We start from the raw sequence: 20,710 nt of genomic DNA on the forward strand, positions 1-20,710 counted from the left end.
GTGAATGGCTTCTTTGAAAAAAAACCCCCCACATGGGTGCTGTGACACAGCTTTCTTAGCTTTGATTGTTTTTGTGTTGTTGTTGTTTTGCCTGCAGGAACAAATCACAATATAGTTGTGTAGGTACCATAATAATAGTGTTAATTTAAAAAAATAGCTGTAACCTTTCCTGTCGGTATGGTGAAATATACCACACACAATATGTTTGTACAGCATATAAATGCAGCACAAGATTAGCATGCTAAACCCATTAGCCTACCCTTACTGTGCCCTTCTGCTGCATGCTTAAAGCTGGAAATGAACCATAAGGAAGAGTACGACTGCCGCGGGTGTGTCGATCAACCCACACAGGGAGGGAGGAAAGCTGGAAATATACAAAAATAACATATCAAAGGCATGCATGTGGAACTGAATAAATTGAGAGCTCACATAAAAGCTCACCTGACCTGTTTTCCTGTGGGAAAACCAACGCTTCAAAGGAATAATGATGTTTTTCCAGCACTGAATACAGAAGGATAACTGACAAAGAAAAAAAATCTTTACACCTTCTGATAGGTACAGTATGTTGCACTTCTCATGCATTTCACACATGAATCTGTTCTGTGTTAGCTCCTCTTTCTAGCTGCAGTTATAAGGAAATGAATAAGCTCTCTATTCATTATAACTATTTAAGTAAAGACAGAGGTACTAAGTTCGTCAATTCAATGCTGTAACTCACTGTTTACATGTACTTACCATTTCAAGTTTAGCTTGAACTTGGCTCATTTATGACTGTCGAACTCTGACGATGTTCCTGATTTATCATAAATGTACTTATAGCCATGCTGCATACCCTTTAATGACTTTTTTTTGGCTAAACAGACTGTGCATAAAAACATCAAAGTCAAAGGACAGGCAGAAATTGCATTAAGTAATCCCATGGGTAGGGCTAAAAAGAGAAAAGATGAAAGTGTAGTTAAACTGATAAATTTTCTCTTGAATTTTTACTTGTTTTGATGAAGATATAATTTGTTTTGAGCATCCTTTGATAAAAGAAAGTGTAGTACTTGATCAAAATCTCAAGAAGTTTGATCTCAGATTTGCTGATAATTAATTTGTTTTCTCTGCTGTGAGAATATGTGGCTTAATTAGTGCGGTGGCTAATGTGCCACACAACACGTTCATGTCTAACCTGATTTGTGATGATAATAATTGGTGATTATTTAAAATAATTGTAATCATTCTCATATGGGAGGTGCAATGTCAAAGCTGTTATTGTTTTCCCCTCGTGAGTCAGAGTGTGTGCGTCATTGTGACGGTGTGGTAACTGGAGATACCTAGTTCGTTAGAAAACACCACAATGACAGTTTTACATACTTTGGCAGGCGTCTATGTGTCCGTTTGATTTTGGAAACAGGAAAGCATCTCAATCAGGACAGCTCAGTGTTTCTGCCCCCAGAGTTTTAATTACTGATGTTAAAGCAAATGCAAATGCAACTCCTGTTCAGCAGCCTTGGGGACGAGTTCAGGGTTGCTTGTATTTGAGAGGCTCTACTATATCTGGACTCCAAAGTTTCCTGGGTGGTATCAGCAGGCATCATGGTACAGACAGGCAGGAAATGGAGAGCCCAGGAATGCCTGGAGGCATCAGAGTCCCAGCTGAAACATAAGCTTTTTGTGTTCGCGGTAACATCTAGTCAGGCAAAGGACAAGTGGCATCAAAGAAGAGCGGAACAGCGTGATGGTGGACTTGCAGCACCAGGTTACATGGATATTCAGCATACAGTGCAGAATGAGAGCTTGTTGACTGACAAAAACCCAAAAAGATCGACTCACATGCATATCCTCTTTGCTATGAAAGCAAGACCACATGCTAAAGACCATCACTGTTACCATCTCCAAAACCAAGGCCAAGAGCAAACATATCTGCCAGCAGAGACTGGGAAACTGCTACAATCTCAGCCTAAACCTGCAATGTGGCTGCTCACCTCAGCGTCAGACTTGGAACTGGATCTGGAGAGGTATAGAAACTTCAAAGAGGCCAGACAGGGCACCTCTATCAGTCTCCTCCATGCAGTTGCTCCTATTAGAGCTCACAGTTCCCTGGGAGGAGCACATGGAGGAGGCAAATGAAAAAAAGAAATCCACATATCAGGAGCTGGTGGGGCTCTGCAGGAGGGGAGACTGGAAGGCATGCCGCAAGCTTATTGAAGTGGGGGGCAGAGGATTCACAGGTTGGTCACTGTGGAAGATCTACATGCTACTCAACATCACAGGGGCTGAGAAAACGTGAAAGAAAGAGCCTCCTGTTGGCTTTGGATTAGGAGGAAAGTTCCATGCGTTAGTGCTGCTGGGACACAAGCCAGGGCCTCATCAACCCAGACTGGTTTGAGTGTATTTGATGCTGAATCACATCACTGAAGATATTCTAGGTCATGTTATTGCAAATGCAAAAAAACTTCACCACAAATGTTAATCTGTCAATCAGTACAGACTTATCAAATTGCGTTTGTCACATGTTAAGTGATATCTGATCACAACAGCGCAACGCAGATGTTGAAAGATAAGCAGTGAACGGAGAATATGTTTTTTTAAAATAAAGCTTAGTTCTGCTTTCATCAAATCAGCAATCCTTTAATTTACTGAGTTATCTCTCTGTCAAAACAAGTCAAAATTCAACATATCAAAAAAACATTGTGTCAGTTCTCTAATTGAGTTTAGGACTGAACAGATATTCAAGACAACAACAGCAATACACTGATGCAATCTAGCACAACAGCAATAGGATAAAAATCTTTGAAACTCTAAACTTTTCATATCTGTTGCGATCCGGTTTATGTTTTCACATTTAATATTTAATAATATTTAATATTTTTTGTTCATTTTCAAAAGGCTAATTTTCATCCGTATCTCTGGTCAGATCTTAAAAACCAAGGTTTTTATTAGACTTATATTCCATCCTTCTGGTCACCGGGCATCAGTGCACGTTGGGGTGAAAAAACACTGTAACTGCAGTCCAACTTATTTCAGTGTGCTAAAAATCTCATCTTTGAGCAGAACTGTGTCATCTTAAAGTTTGATGAAGTTGTACCTGATTATTATTTCACTGAAACAAATATGTTTGTAAGCAGTAGTTGCCGAGCCCCTTCTCTTAATTGCTTTGCAGTCTTATATGCACACAGGCTGTTTGCAATTATAAAAAAGGCAGATCGTGTGTTGAAATTGATAGTAATTTACTAAACAATGGGTCCTTGATTCACACAGAGATGGCCTCAGGCTGCATTACTTTCTCTGTGGGCTGCTCTCATCAGCAATAATGCTGAAAAGAGGACCAAACACTGAGGCAGACAACGTGAAAAATAAGACTGGTAAAAGAACATACAATAAAATAAAATAACAAAAATAAACAAAGAGATAAATAAACTTCAAAAACATCTAAAAACTGGTATCTAAAACAGTAAGTATGCTGCTCACCTTTTAATCTTTGAATTCACATGTTTTCTGTCCCATTGCCCAACGACTATAAAATCACCGCCCATTCAGTCTTCCTTTATAAACATTTATAAAGTGGAAGCGTTGGAACCATGTTAACCCTGCCATGAAGTGTCAGCCCACATCAAGTTACAGAGAGGGTCTGTAACTTAACTCTGCTAAATCAATAATTGCCAAGTTCCAAATCTCCTCTCACATTAACATCAGCGCAATGACTGTGTGCCAGGAGCTTCATGGTACAGGTTTCCATGCCTGAGCAAGTGCTGTAGGTGTCCCAGTACTTTTGTCCATATAGTGTGTGTTTGTTTTTCAATAGAAAATATGAGGGGATTTTCATACTTGAACTTGAAATGGCTCCAACGCTCCAATAGCCAGCAGATATGTCTGTGAACCTCTGCTTGGCTCATCTGGTTTAGTGCACATGATTGTCTCTTTGTTGGAGGAGCCAATAAATAGCTTCCTATTCAGGTTGTCTCTGCATTCTAATGTCGTTATGACAATACGATCTCTGCTCGAGGGATGGATTGGGTGACGGGTCAGTTAGAGCCACAGATGAAATGGTTTCTAACAGGGTTCTTTTACATAAGCTAATTATGAAATGCAGCATTATATTGTATTCAAAGTTAACAGTTGAAATGTATACTAAAAGATCAAATACGTAATGTCATGCCCGCAATATTATTTCAAACTGCTGTGTAAACTCGCAGAGTGCGATAACTTACCATAAATTTACTCAGGGAACACTGAAACAAAGGGCATTACTTGTCTCATCTTGACTTCAGAGACTCACAGTTCTTTGAAAGTTGTTGGTTAATGTAGATGGCTGCTGGCGGCGCTTCCTCTGAGATGAAATAAAATCACAGATTTAAATAATGAGTGGGAGTGAGAGAAGTTTATTTGTTAGTGAAACTGAAAATCCCTAATCCAATTATTCTTGATACTGTAGATGGGTACATGCAGCCAGGTACAGTGTTTCTTTAACTTTTAGCCTCCTGTTGGCTTTGTCTGTTTTACTTAATTGGGAGGTGAACTGTTCTAGACGGCTTATACTAATCAGCATTCTCTGCCTCGGAGCATCACACACAATTAGACCATTCTGCTGCCTTGCTAAATGCCAATTTGGGCTCTAAGGCTGAGCACTAACAAGAGTCCCTCTCTAATAATGTGTATTCCTGCTTAGATGTATAAAAACCCCAACTGTGCTGAGTGTACAAGAACCCTTTTTGTCCGATGAAACAGGGATTTATTAGGTACCATTTTGCTTCCATAAGAAGCAAAAAGCCTCCCCTCTCTGCAGCGCAGCTCTCACAACAAACTGTTTGTTTGCCTTGCCTTCCCACTTATTCAGATAAATTGTCAGCTACATTGCTCTGTTTATGACTCTTCAAGGACTTTGGAAAATCTCTGCTTTGTGCCTCCGATGAAAGGAAATGGTTCATTTATATATATATATATATATATATATATATATATATATATATGTATATATATGTATATATATATATATATATATATATATATATATGCTTGGCTACAAGTTGAACAGCCACAAGGGGCAGTACCCTCCATGGAGAAGGAGGCTAGAGGGCGAGATCAAAGTAGCACGGAGAGAGGTTAGCCAACTAACGGAGTTGCAGAAAGGTGCGACGAATAAGGTGCCTAAGAAATACAGCAAGCTGTCCATACCTGAGGCCTTGGAAACTGCCAAGCAAAGACTCACAGCCTTGGCCAGCCGCTTGAGGAGGTACACCAGAGAGATAGAAGGCAGGAGAATAAACCAGCTGTTCTCCACAGAACCAGCAAAGGTGTACTCTCAGTGGCAAGGGAACAATAAGAGAACAGCACCACCAAGGCTGGAGACGGAGCAATACTGGAAGAGCATATGGGAGAAGGATGCAACCCATAACGGCAATGCTCAGTGGCTAGAGGATCTGAGGGCAGACCACAGCGACCTCCCTGAACAGGGTCCAGTAACCATCACAGTGGCAGATATCCAAGAAAGGGTCTCCAGTATGAAGAGTTGGACAGCACCAGGGCCCGACATGGTTCACGCCTACTGGCTGAAGAAGCTAACTGCACTCCACGAGCGTCTGGCAGCACAAATGAACCAGCTGCTAGTTAACGAGATACACCCGGAATGGCTAACTGAAGGCCGGACGGTCCTGATCCCCAAGGACCCCAAGAAGGGACCGGTCCCCTCCAACTACCGACCAATAACCTGCCTCAGTACTACATGGAAGCTCCTGTCAGGCATCATATCGGCTAAGATGAACAGGCACATGGGTCAATACATGAGCGGGACACAGAAAGGAATTGGCAAGAATACCAGAGGCGCAAAACACCAGCTACTGGTAGACAGAACAATCAGCCGAGACTGCAAGACCAGACTGACCAACCTGTGCACTGCCTGGATTGATTACAAGAAGGCCTATGACTCAATGCCCCACAGCTGGATACTGGAATGCCTAGAATTGTACAAGATCAATGGGACCCTAAGAGCCTTCATCAGGAACTCAATGGGGATGTGGCGTACAACACTAGAGGCCAACTCCAAGCCCATAGCACAAGTCACCATCAAGTGCGGGATCTACCAAGGAGATGCTCTGTCCCCACTGCTGTTCTGCATAGGCCTGAACCCCCTCAGTGAGATCATTAACAAGACTGGCTACGGATACCGACTACGGAACGGAGCAGTTGTCAGCCACCTCCTGTACATGGATGACATCAAGCTGTATGCCAAGAGTGAACGAGACATCGATTCACTGATCCACACTACCAGGATATACAGCAATGACATTGGAATGTCGTTCGGACTGGAGAAGTGTAGTCGGATGGTAACAAAGAGAGGGAAGGTAGTCAGAACTGAGGGGATTGAACTACCAGAAGGCAACATTGCAGACATAGAGGACAGTTACAAGTACTTGGGGATCCCGCAGGCGAATGGGAACCATGAAGAGGCCGCTAGAAAAGCTGCAACCACCAAGTACCTGCAGAGGGTCAGGCAAGTCCTGAGGAGTCAGCTGAATGGTAAGAACAAGATCCGGGCCATCAACACGTACGCCCTGCCCGTGATCAGGTACCCTGCTGGGGTAATAGGCTGGCCAAAGGAGGAGATAGAAGCCACTGACATAAAGACAAGAAAGCTCCTTACCATGCATGGAGGGTTTCACCCCAAGTCCAGCACCCTGAGGCTGTACGCTAAGCGGAAGGAAGGGGGCCGGGGACTGGTGAGTGTCAGCACCACAGTCCAGGATGAGACAAGGAACATCCAAGAATACATTGGGAAGATGGCCCCAACTGACCGAGTGCTCAGTGAATACCTCAGGCAGCAGAAACCCAAGAAAGAGGAGGGAGACGAGGAACCAGCATGGAAGGACAGGCCCCTGCACGGTATGTACCACCGGCAGATAGAGGAGGTGGCTGATATCCAGAAATCCTACCAGTGGCTGGACAAAGCTGGACTGAAAGACAGCACAGAGGCACTAATCATGGCAGCACAAGAACAAGCTCTGAGCACAAGATCCATAGAGGCTGGGGTCTATCACACCAGGCAAGACCCCAGGTGCAGGCTGTGTAAAGATGCCCCAGAGACAATCCAGCACATAACAGCAGGGTGCAAGATGCTAGCAGGCAAGGCATACATGGAACGCCATAACCAAGTGGCCGGCATAGTGTACAGGAACATCTGTGCCGAGTATAACCTGGAAGTCCCGAGGTCAAAATGGGAGATGCCCCCAAGGGTGGTGGAGAATGACCGAGCTAAGATCCTGTGGGACTTCCAGATACAGACGGACAAAATGGTGGTGGCTAACCAACCGGACATAGTGGTGGTAGACAAACAGAAGAAGACGGCCGTAGTGATCGATGTAGCGGTTCCGAATGACAGCAATATCAGGAAGAAGGAACACGAGAAGCTGGAGAAATACCAAGGGCTCAGAGAAGAGCTCGAGAGGATGTGGAGGGTGAAGGTAACGGTGGTCCCCGTGGTAATCGGAGCACTAGGTGCGGTGACTCCCAAGATAGGCGAGTGGCTCCAGCAGATCCCGGGAACAACATCGGAGATCTCTGTCCAGAAGAGCGCAGTCCTGGGAACAGCTAAGATACTGCGCAGGACCCTCAAGCTCCCAGGCCTCTGGTAGAGGACCCGAGCTTGAAGGATAAACCGCCCGCAGGGGCGTGCTGGGTGTTTTTATATATATATATATATATATATATATATATATATATATATATATATATATATATATATATATATAAGCGGAAGGAAGGGGGCCGGGGACTGGTGAGTGTCAGCACCACAGTCCAGGATGAGACAAGGAACATCCAAGAATACATTGGGAAGATGGCCCCAACTGACCGAGTGCTCAGTGAATACCTCAGGCAGCAGAAACCCAAGAAAGAGGAGGGAGACGAGGAACCATCATGGAAGGACAGGCCCCTGCACGGTATGTACCACCGGCAGATAGAGGAGGTGGCTGATATCCAGAAATCCTACCAGTGGCTGGACAAAGCTGGACTGAAAGACAGCACAGAGGCACTAATCATGGCAGCACAAGAACAAGCTCTGAGCACAAGATCCATAGAGGCTGGGGTCTATCACACCAGGCAAGACCCCAGGTGCAGGCTGTGTAAAGATGCCCCAGAGACAATCCAGCACATAACAGCAGGGTGCAAGATGCTAGCAGGCAAGGCATACATGGAACGCCATAACCAAGTGGCCGGCATAGTGTACAGGAACATCTGTGCCGAGTATAACCTGGAAGTCCCGAGGTCAAAATGGGAGATGCCCCCAAGGGTGGTGGAGAATGACCGAGCTAAGATCCTGTGGGACTTCCAGATACAGACGGACAAAATGGTGGTGGCTAACCAACCGGACATAGTGGTGGTAGACAAACAGAAGAAGACGGCCGTAGTGATCGATGTAGCGGTTCCGAATGACAGCAATATCAGGAAGAAGGAACACGAGAAGCTGGAGAAATACCAAGGGCTCAGAGAAGAGCTCGAGAGGATGTGGAGGGTGAAGGTAACGGTGGTCCCCGTGGTAATCGGAGCACTAGGTGCGGTGACTCCCAAGCTAGGCGAGTGGCTCCAGCAGATCCCGGGAACAACATCGGAGATCTCTGTCCAGAAGAGCGCAGTCCTGGGAACAGCTAAGATACTGCGCAGGACCCTCAAGCTCCCAGGCCTCTGGTAGAGGACCCGAGCTTGAAGGATAAACCGCCCGCAGGGGCGTGCTGGGTGTTTTTTTTTTTTTATATATATATATATATATACCCTGCTTGTTATAAGTATTGTCTCTTAAAGCTCTGCAGGTAATAAGGCAATAGATTGTTGTCTTAACACTACTAATAGTGCAAGTGCAGGCAAGGGCAGTGGAGGTTTTGCAGTCAGAGCAGACAGTGTTAATTTCTGTTATGACCACAAGCTGTGTCTGCTGCAAAGGTGAGAGAGCAAACTGAAAGGCACTCTGTGTTGCTGATCTATCTATTCAGAGGCTGAAAACAATCTGTCGGTGCGCAGATTACAATCAGAGGAGGTCAGGGCAACCCACTGCAACATCATATGAATTTCATTACATGTGCTCAGCGCTAGATGAGGGGGCGAAAGGTGGCTCAACAGTAACACTGCAGGGAAAACAGAGGGCAGAATGAGCTGTGAGTTGATATTACCTACAGTCATGGTAAATAGAAAATACACCCTTAATAGTATGGTTTTAGTTATTGCGGAATAATAAGAGTAATCGACATATTCATTTTATGATTATTTATGTAACAAACTAAGTCAGAAGCAGGTGCTGCTAATCAAATTCACTTGTTTAACTGAAGGTCTGAAGCATTCAGGTGTGTGTTAACATGATTCCAACAGGAAAAGACGTCAGTAAAGGTCTTAAACTTCCATTGTTTTCATTCAAATTCTGTTGTTTTCATTCAAATTTCATTGTTTTCATTCAAACTTTGTTCTGTTCATTCTAATTCCGTTCTTTTCATTGAGATTCTGTTGTTTTCATTCAAATGCTTTTGTTTTCATTCTAATTCTACTCTTTTTATTCAAATTCTATTACTTGTTTTAGAATTCTGTTGTTTTCATTTAAACTCTGTTCTGTACATTCTAATTCTGTTGTTTTTGTTCAAATTCTGTTTTCATTCAAATTTTAGTCATTTCATTCTAATTCCACTCTTTTTATTCAAATTCTATTGGTTGTTTTAGAATTCTGTTGCTTTCATTCAAACTCTGTTCTATACATTCTAATTCTGTTGTTTGTTTTAAAGAAGCAATTGTTGCTGCCCATCAGCCTTGGAAGGTTTATAAGACCATTTACAAAGAGATAAAGATTATTCACTAGTGGAAAACATTCAAGTCAATTATTATCCCTTCCATGAGTGGACATCCCAGAAATTTACCTCATGCAGTGCTCAGAGAAATTGCATCAAATTCAGTAGCTACATCAGGCCCTACAGGCCTCAGTTAGCATGTTATATGTTCTCTAATTGAGTTTAAGTATAAGTTAATGACTTTACAATTAACAACAAGTCTGGTTTGGGAGGGTTGCAGGAGAAAACCTCTTCTCTATAAAAAGAACATGGCAGCAGAGCTTAGGTTTACAAAATATCATCTGAACAAACCACAAGGCTTCTGGTACAAAGTCCTATAGACAGATGAGACTGAAGTGGAGATGTCTGGCCACAATATGCAGTGACATGTATGAAAGAAAACCAAGCACAGCATTAACACCTCATACCGACTGTAAGCGTGTTGGTGGAGTGGTGATGATTTGAGCTTGTTTACCAAAGTATTCTAGAGTCAGATGTGAGGCAGTCTGACAGCTGGAGCTTGCCATAAATTGGGTCATACAACATGGCAATGGTCCCAAACACAGCAGCAAATCTATAACAGAAAAGGCGAAAAAGAAAAGAATCAAGGTGTTGCAATGTCCAGACCGTAACCTGACCTTAAGAGAGCTGTACATCCTCTAATGCGCACAGAGTGGGCCAGAACTTCTGCACAACAATGTGAAAGACTGATAAAGTCATACAGAAAGTGATTACTTCAAGTTACTTAATTATCCCTGAAAAAATGATTCAATACACTATTTGACCATGAGGTTTGCTTAGTTTTTTATTTGCGGCTTCTGCATTTTGGCCTAATTTTTGTTAAATAACTAATGACCGGGTGGAAACCGTCATGTTTTGTTGTTCATCTGAAGTTGCATTTATCAAATTTTCAGACCTGGTTAGGATCAAATAAATTTTCATTATATCCTGATATGTAAAACCTTAGAACTGACAGAGGGTGTACTTTCTTTTTTTTCTGCCATGACAGTAGTTTAAAAGTGCAATAAAATGCATTCCAAGTATAAAAGCAATGGAAATTGGGCATCTTTCTTGGCGTTTCCTATAGAGATGTTCTTTGCTTGCTAGGGGGGAATTGAAACTGACTCGTTATGCTCTCTTGAAGAGTTTCTGTTACTGGCAGAGCACGGGGATTAGAGTGAGCTCGCTGTCATCAACAGGTTTTGCCTTTAGACTGAGAGAGAAAGTTTCCTTCTGACTGACAGCTGCTTCTTCTCTTTTGCTGTCAAAACAAGCGATTTTTAGCTTGCAGGTGGTTGATGACAGCCTCATTTATTCAAAATCTCAATAAAGCAAAGATTGTTATAGTAATTAAAGCCTGCGCTGTTATTTATGCAATCAAACCGTCAACACCAATCTCATTACATCACTATACTCATAGAATGGAATACAGTCTTAATTTAATCAAATTTCTTGTTTAATTAGTCACTATATAAATTACACGATTAGCTCCATTGAGGGAGATTGTGGTGATGGTCTTTACCCGTCAGTGGTACCCAGTGAATAACACGTGACTGGAGTAGTAATGGAACGAAGGATGGCAGGTTCATGGCACCATGCGCCATCGGTAAAATGTAAACACATTTTTTCCTTGTGATGGTTTAATAATATCTATTAGACATTTTTCTGTGCCACAGTTTTTGCCGTGTTTACCAGCTTTGTGCTCATTCTGACAGAGCCTCAAAAAGCTAAGCACAGGTAGCCTGTGGCTACCAGCCTTGAACACAAACAGCATCTCCTCCTGCAATACCTGTAGGAAGGAGCTCCTGTCTGAGAAATACAGCGGGTATTCTGGTGCCCTTTTGAATAAGCCGTTGCACTTTTCATCCTCTTAAAAAAATCTTGGGAAGGTGAAGGATTATGGATTCTTATCGGTATATGAAGATCAGAGGGATTAGTGGTATAATCCCATTTAAACCCACAAAGAGTTTTGGCAACCTTGGCTAATTCTGTTCAGCTCTGATATGCCCACTGCCCCATATGGTTACAGTGGCACAAAGCCCGATTATCTGCCTTCCACCCATCTCTGCTAGCCTTTGACTCGACTGGAACTCGTTAGATTTGTTCATTTATATCAGTCCCCTTGTCATCCAGGCAGATTTACTAAATTCACTGACCTGGACAGTCGCAGTGAAATGCAGTTAAACCGATCCTTTTTTTTCTTGCTGTGCTCGCACCTAACCTTACTGAATAATTTGTTTTAAGTGATTAATTGCCATTTAGGTGTGAAATTGCAATATAACACTTCTTTGCACGATAGCAGTGCAGCCACTATGCGTCACAGGAAAAAAATATATGCAGACCCACCCTGCAGAAACTGCAGTGTGAAAAAAAAATCGCTTTCTTCTTCTAGGACTCTCACTCATGTTGTTGAGCAGATAACCCTCTCTCACTCTCTTATGCGTGACACGTTGCGCTGTCGTTAAATATCAAGACCATCCCTCATCCTAATGACCTAATGTGAACGGCATCAACAATTGCTTCCTTCTCCCTCTTCGGACTTTAATTTCACCATCCTCCATCCACCCGACCTCCGCACAGATAGGTAATGGAGAATACAGGGATTGTGAATCACTATTTCATGACAGCAACTGCCTCTAGATGGGAAATTATAGAGGCCATACATTGAGCCTGAATATCCATATTATAATATGTCATGCCTAATAATCTCTGATGCTTGCGTTTTGGAGGAATAAATGGTTCGCATACATGGTTCCCTGGCAAATAGAGACACCCAGTACTCTCATCGGTATTCTGCAGAACAGCAGTATCAAAAACTTTGGCCAAGTAATTGTAGTAATGTTGAAATATGCTGCTTGATCTCTCTCCATTCAGTTGATCAAACAGGGGTTCTGTCAAGGCAGCTGTAGCTAACCCTCTGTTTCAGAGCTAAGAGCATGACAGCACTTCTTGCCTCTGTTTCTTTCTGGGTAAAGGAAGCTGCTGTGCTACAAGGCGCTATTTCATTTCTCTCTCTATTTGTTTCTCTTCTTCATGAAGTTTTGTTTGATCCTGGGGGATTCTGTGGAAAAGGAGGAACAGCAGACATGATGCTAATCTGACTTTAAAAATTAGTCCTGCTGAGGTTTCTGCACTGGACTAGAATTTAGTTGGTCAGGCCCTTATGGTACTGTGTCTGCTGAGTGCCAAGGGAAGCCTGTAAGTGACTGGATGAATTATGGAGGACTAAGAATGGTGGAAAGGATCATCATACATACTTAGCATGCGGTTATTGCAGTCACTCACCTGTATTGCTATGCTGCAGGAATATTACCATATTGCATTAATCAGCCTTTTATATTAACAGGCTGCCAGCCTTCTCTGAACAAGTTGTCCACATTAAGACTTTCTGTAACTCAGAATGTAAATGCTGTTATTCCTTCTTTAAAAGAGTTCTCTCTCTGCGTCATTCCCCATTGTTACAGTTTTGGTTACTAAGCCAACTATTTGACTTTTGCCATGTATCTAGAACAATCTCCAGGAATTACTGTAAAACAGAGCCATCTGTGTGCTAGAAAAAAAACATATTCAGGGCAATACTGTGTATTGACATGAACATTCATGATGGTGTAACTTGAAACAGTGAAGGTCTCAAATTGTTGCTGTGCTAAGCTGGGGATTGCCAGGCTGTGAAACATCACAAAATAGCTTCATCTTGTTGTACCGGACTCGTTTAAAAATGTTACAAATGTGTTTTGCACTTACACGACCACCTTGATTAAATCCTGTTGGTTCCCCACAGCTGACAGAATGTAGACTGTGTTCATTGGGGATTTACAGGAAAGAAGGACCACAGCCAAAAATTTCACATAATTTCATCATCAAAGCATTTTCCCCACTGAAAAACCATCAGTATATGAGTGCTGTGAGAATGAAGCCTCCTGATGCAGGACACTTTGTATCACCTGCAGTCACATCGCAGCACGGAGCAGAAAAATTTAGAGAAAAAAACCCCCAAAGTCACGTTTGATCGATAATTAGTAGGAACTGTATTTATCCATTCAGTGCTTGCTTGCTTGCTTGCTCTTCATGTTAACTAGTCATTGTCAGGGGAAATTGCAAACTCAATAATGCATACCTGATTTAAAAGACCATTGCCCTTTTGGTACCTGCTCTCTTCTCTGCCGCAGAGATTAGAGCAGGGTGGTGCATCTAAACGTGCCTGGAGCTGATACTTTACCAATTGCTGGATCTCATTTCCTGGTTTAATAGGAATATCTAACATTATTGTGACCTCAGGGAGATAATGTGACCAGTGGAGCGTGCAGGGTTTACTGGCATCATTGGTTAGAGCTTTACTCGCTTTTCAAGGCACCATCAAACTGCACGGTGGTGACTTGGAGTAAAGCATCAATAATTCAAGGACAGTTAATTCACCCTGAGATGGGTCTCTGTGGACCTCCAAGATAAAGCCCGAAAACTAAGCAGACCTGCTCCGTGAGAGTTCAGTTTTTCCTTTTGCCTCATGAAAGCAGATGCAGCAGCCACAATTCAGTGCTAAGTGGATTTGTGTTGAGGTACAGTACTGTATAAAACTCTCTCAGACCCTCATTTCTTTATATTTTAGTACCCAGGAGCTGGACTTTTTTAAATGTAAAGAATTTGTAAAGCGGTCATGAGCAATAGTTGTCCAGGCTTGCTCAAGGTCTTTCAAAGTTGTTCTTTGAGCATTGGCTGCTTTTTCACTCATTTTCAGTCTATTGCTTGTATCTGAGCACTTTTTTGACCTATGAATATTTCAAGCATGACAAAGGCGCCTAACTCAAGGGATGAACCAGTGTTGTCTTTACATCTTAGACAAATTGGCAAACAGACAATTTAAAATCTCATCTTTAGACACTTTGTTACTAACAGGCTTTTGCAACAACACAGACGTTGTTCCTTTCTTTAGCTGAAAGGTGATTCCCAAAGAACCATTAGCTGAAAACTTTGCATATCTCTACTTTGCAGTGTCCTTATCTGTACCTCAGATAAACAGCAAATCATATTCTTAGGAAATAAGAAAAATCTGGCAAAGACCTGAGAGGAACATTTCTAGTCTGAAATATTCTTAATGGAAGAGTGGCCAGATGTCCTTCAAGCACAAGAGAAGCCTGGAGAACTATTCCTCCACAGCATGACAACTGGTTTTATAGAGCTTTACTTCTTGTGATGCAGTCCTGGCAAACCTGATTGAGATGAATGGAAAACACCTCGTACCATACGTCCTAAAAACATTACAGAAATCTCATGTGCAGGCAGGCCCTGGTTCTCTGATATAATCCAGTTCTGAAAGTTCACTTAGGTTCGTGCTTGAGATTGATGTTATGAATAAAGGAACTTTTGCCATTATAGTCAAAGGCTGCCTCTTGCTTAGCAGTATGTATGTAGTAGTACTGATATTCAGATCAGCTATCACAGCTTGATGAACAAGTCTGTCACAGCAAGTCTGACCTTCTAATGACTGGTCTCCAGCTAAGGCCACAGCAGGACACTCGTGTAATTTCCTTTTTTATCCAGAAGGATGATGGGAGCTGTAGCAGCTGGAATGCTATTGTATGATTGGAAAACAGATATGGTGTATTGCTCCGTGTTGGGTCGAATGGATTCTGCCTTCTTCTCACAGCTTCAGTGGATGCTGAGAGCTGGTTAGATTGGATATCAGGGGAAAAAAAGTCATTTTGTTCCGCTTCAAAAAATACAGCCAAATAACATTTAGGACAAACTGTGATGCAGCGCTGTCTCTATTTTTGTTAGAATCAGCCACTGGATTGGCAGCTTAGTGAAGAGGTGATGTATGGAAACACAGACATGCAGAGAGTGCCTCTTGTGCTGCGATATGTCTTGATCATCTGCTGGAGCGTGAATCAGTGGTAAACAACTGCAGCTTTAAAGTCTCAATATGGTGCTGGCAATCGGGAATCGGAAGAGCTCGGCTTCTCAGCAGTCTGATATCACACTGCTCTGAAAACTTGGGAGCCTATATTTATAACTTGTTTTTGATTCACTTAAGGTGGAGAAAAAGGAATAATGTGCTCATTAGAGCTGTCACACTGTCATACTAAATTAACATTGCAATTCTATATACTACTGAATTTAAAATACAATTGGATGTGAAAATAAGCCAGAAATGAAGCCTTATTGTACAATTCAAACAAAGAAGAATCTTAGAAACATAAATATTTCTAATTTTTGATACTTCTGTCTCTCAAAAAGGTTATTCTTCTTTATATGGCTGGTTCCTTTAGGGGTTGCCACAGGAAATCTTCTGCCTCTATCTCACCCTATCCCTAGTGTCCTGTTCTGCCACTCCAGCCCTGTGCGTGTCCTCCTTCGCTACATCCATGAATCTTATCTGTGGTCTTTCCTCTTCTATCGCTCAGAAGGTGTGAAATCAAACTTGTAGAATAGAAAGACACAAGAAAGCGTTTCAGCTCCACTTAGATGTTTCGGCCCCTTTCCCAAAGATAACCGGATTCAGTGGAATTTACAAAAGAGGATGCTAGAACTACTGACAATTCTTGCTGTTTACTGGCATCATGGATTAGTATAACAAAATGCAACACAATGCCTCTAATTGTTCACCTGCTAACATCTAAAAAATGGTCAAAATGGATCGCTGTGAAAGTTTTACTTGGATGAGAGAAGGATATGTGTTTGTTTTCACAGTGGTATACCCGGGAAGAAATGTGGAACTGTTATCTTGTCTGCGGAGGAGCTTGGAAACTGCCGAGTAAGTCCAAAAAGTTTTAACCATCATACTTTTTTTGTTTTTGTAACTGTTTACACTTTAAGTGTCAGAGTAAATGTTTTGCAGTGTTCACTTGTCTCATGTGAACTCGACCCTTACATCTGACTTTAAATGAGCGAATTGTTAAATTGTGACACGTCACTGTGAGATCGCCTGCGTTGCATGGAATTGCTCCATTATCCGTGTTTAGCAATGTTCACGAGTCCGCTGAAGTGAAGTGGGATATTTAATATCCTTTACTCCAGCGAGATATATTGTGCCATAACTGTCCCCATTAAACGAGCAGGATATGCCGTGTTACTTTGCAATTGCGTTTGCCATTTGGAACTTGTGTACATAGTGGATATGCTATGAGGTTGAATAGCTATTTAATGAGACCGCCTTCATTTCAATCACTAAAACAGGCACTTGCTCCTATGTAGTGTGCGTTAATCCATGAGTCTGCGTTAATAACCTGTGTCCACTAATGCCCATTGACTTTCTCTCCACACTGCTAAATGAAGATAGTAAATAATCACATTATACTGCTGCCAGTGGAGCAGGACTTATTGACCGGAACAACCGGCCTCCCTCAGAGGCTGAACAAAAAGCCCTTGAGCTTCTCTGTAAATGTTTTATGATTCCCTAATACATGTAAGCAATGATTCAGTGGTTTCTAATTTCCTGACATACTTGTTTAGCTTAAAAAAGCACCTTGTTTAACAATCATTGTACCTGACTAGGTGTTTTTTTTTTCTTATTGTTTATTCCCTGACAAATAAAGAGTCTCCTGTTAGAGTGAGACTGATAAGACATGCTGATAATGAAACCACCATGATAAGCATTACTGATTCTGCACTGCTGGATTGAAGTGTCAGTGCTCACAGTCATTGGAGGGCTGCTGTGAGTCATCAGGTGCATTGGATCTGCGAATGATAGGAGTTAGCATCATCAATGCAAAGCACCTCTTCAAGAGGCGATTCAGTAATATAAATGCAAATGATCGTTACTGGTACAAATGATGATTTCCCCTTCTCCCGGACTCCATTAGAGAGACACCGACTAGACATGTCACCGCAGACCTGCCCTGTATACACAGAATTTAACCCTGAACAGAAATGTCTCAGGTTTGAGAAAAGAACAGGCAAATGAAAGCAACGACGTACTAAAAGCGTGACTCAGAAGACAGCGCTGTCAGCACAACACCAAACCTGTGAATTCTTACAGTCTGGATTGCCACCATCCATCTGGTTGTTGTTTATTCTATAATCCACCTGTGACCAATAAATGGAGGCAGCTGAGTTGCAGCATCGCCCGAGGTAAACACTGCAACTCTTGTTTGGGGAAAGTGAGACGAGCAGAGGGAGAATCGACTGGGGAAGTTCTGCAGGGACTGTGAATCGAGAACTGGGCTGGCTCTCACCTTCGTGGTGGATTTGCCAGGTATCATTAGACAGAGAAACAGCCTCCGCATGGATCAAAGGCTTCCTCTTGGCTGTCGTTGCCTCTGGCACATAGGAGTGCAGAGCAGTGGCTGGCTCGCTTCACATCTTCCACACGGTCCAGCTCTGTCTGATTTAAATAAAAGTAAACCACACAACATTTAACATATGGAAGCTGTAAACCTCAGTCCTGGTTATCAGTTCGACTCACAATTGTTCACAAAGTGGCGATTTTGTTTATAAAACTTGACACCACAAGTTTTCTACAGAGGCTTTTTAGTCTTTACAGAACAGCCTCACGTCCTATGAATATGGAAAAAGTAATCAAGTAAATTAAATGAAATAAAATAACACAAAACCTCTTGAATGAATTTAAACTAGCTCTGGTAACATTAAAACCCTGATTACACTAACATTTTTCATTTATCAAGCAAACGTTCTTCACTTCTTGAGCTTACATAACGCTCATCCTTACATTGACAAAAAATCCTTCACCTGTGGCTTACAGTCATAATAGACGAATGCTCGGATGAATGGAGTGATGCGCGAAGCTTATGATTCATTTTGTGATTCACTACAGTCTGCAATCCCAAGGATGTCATAAGCTTGTGTAACATGAATTCAGCCACTGTGTGCATTGCTTTGTATCTCTTTGAATAGACCCACCCCACTCTCTGTAAGTGGCAGTGTGCGTTGCTCTGCCACTTACCCCATGCGGTGATATCTTAGTAGAGCAGAGAAACGGGTAGGAGGATGTAGACTGAAGTCACTATTCCCCTGCTGCTCCTAAACCTCAGTGGCTGAAATGAATGTTCTGCCTTTTCCTCGCTTAATGAGAGAACACTGCTAGGCTCCGATGTGGGTATGTGTTATCCATGCCTAATGAAGGCTTAGGGCACTGTGCTGCCATGATAGTGTAATTGTAGAAGCTGTGTCAGGGTTAAACAGGACAGTTATACTACGGATCTATTTTTTAAGGGCTTTCATATCTGACCTAAGCAAACTTTCCCAACATGATGTGTTAGTTTTAATGCACCAAACAGCACCTTGGAAAATTAAACGTTCTTGTGAAAAAACCACAGAGGGAGAGCTTGACGCACTGCAGGTAGAAAATGCAAAGATATTGCAGGCTGGATAGAAAGGTAGGTAATAACTGAAAATGACAGTAGGAAATGAAAATGGATATATAGCAACCCATTCAGCTGCCAGCGCTGACTGTTTTAATCATAGCTTTACTCTTCACCTGCTTCAACATTTCCACCACAGTGAAAGGATTCAAACTGTGGTGTAATCAGATTAGCTCATTCTTTAAATTGTTCCAGCGCAACAATTTCATTCTTTTGGACTCTAAAACAGTAACTGTATTATTTCAAATAGTTCAAAATAAGTGTTGTTTATTTAACATTGGACCTTGTTGAATACTCTTATTTAGTCCACTCTTCTTTTTAGTGAGCTCCTTGAACAATAGGCAGGTTGGAGTCCTGCATATACAGTTAAAATACATAGCTTCCAGTGTGGAAATATGACGCCAGTGAAGTGTCATTCTATCTGAAGGCCACTAAATAGAAATAGCTGTGGCTGCAAAGAGTCTTCTGGTCCTATAGAAGTCTATGAACATACAGCTCTCTGATGTAGCCTCTGTAAATACTTTCCTGCTAAGTTTATGGACTCACTCAATCATTTTAGATCATACTGAATAGAAAATTAAGTCTATTATGAAAATCTTGGTCATACCAGGTTTTAAAATGTTGGATTATCTGCGGCATGAAACCCGCGCGTGGCTACGCCCACCTTTCATCCTCTTCTTTTATGCCATCTTTTGTACTGGCAGAAAATGAGGACAAGCATAATATCCCCCTCTTAAGGAGAAAACTGCAGGAGTTATTGTACTTTGAATTATGTAGTAGCTCCGTGGTAGTGCTGTGTCCAAGGCAAAAAGTGATGTTTTTGGGGGTTAGCGAGAGGCAGGTCAGTGGCAGACCGTGTCCGACTGATGTGGGTCAAAGCAATCAATAGAGGCCCTGCCCTGCACCATGCTGGTTTAGATCTAACAGCAGCACTTCAAAACCTAAAAGCCCTGAAGACCAGCTGGGTAAAGACAGCTCCTCTTTTTGCTCCTTGAAAGCTTCAATGTCTTCTGGCATAAAACTTTAACAGACTCTAAGATGTGAGAATAAGACCCCCAATTTACATATGTGGTACGTTTGGGGGGGGGGGGGGGGGGGTACAAAGCTGTTAAGAAGGTTTGAACATCATTCAGGTGAAGGTGATGATTGAGATGCTGATGGAGAACACTTTGCAGAGCTTTTCTTCTGATGTGGACATTTACCTGTCCAGTGTGCCCATTATGCAGCTTCATTATTGTACTCTAGAGTGACCACAGGGAGCCAAACTGGAATCAAGAACATTATGGAGCATGCTCTTTGTCTTTGATGTGGCAGTACACATTGAAATGCTGCCTAAATGAGTATAATTATGATAATACCAGCCTTTCTAATGTATCATTAGCTGCACTCACACCCCCCACATGCTTTTGTACACAGGCCCCTCCCCTCTCTGTGTGCAGGGTGTTAGGATCCATTTATGTGCCTCTGTATGGTTACTCTTATTGTTATTTTATACAGCACAAGGTATTTTCATTTGCCGTGTTCCATCTACATTGTTATGCAGGTGTTGCATAATAAAGAAATGGTAATGAATGCATTTGCAGGTTTTTGAAATTAGAGCCCACTGTTTGG

The 20,710-nt window shown here is 42.2% G+C and overlaps 1 protein-coding gene across 2 annotated transcripts in view; it reads left to right on the forward strand.

The window, feature by feature from the left end:
- Window positions 1-20,710, forward strand: part of cpne5a (copine Va) — a 97,614-nt gene that overhangs the window by 35,340 nt on the left and 41,564 nt on the right. For both annotated transcript variants that reach the window (XM_085443077.1, XM_085443078.1), the window contains one exon: window positions 16,470-16,533. In XM_085443077.1, the coding sequence (XP_085299203.1) occupies window positions 16,470-16,533 (64 nt within the window). The remainder of the gene's footprint in view (window positions 1-16,469; window positions 16,534-20,710) is intronic.

Source organism: Copadichromis virginalis, linkage group LG20, assembly GCF_057382275.1.
Source record: "Copadichromis virginalis isolate Kocher_CV1m ecotype Utaka linkage group LG20, C_Virginalis_male_GT1.1, whole genome shotgun sequence".
NCBI classification, from domain to species: Eukaryota; Metazoa; Chordata; class Actinopteri; order Cichliformes; family Cichlidae; genus Copadichromis; species Copadichromis virginalis.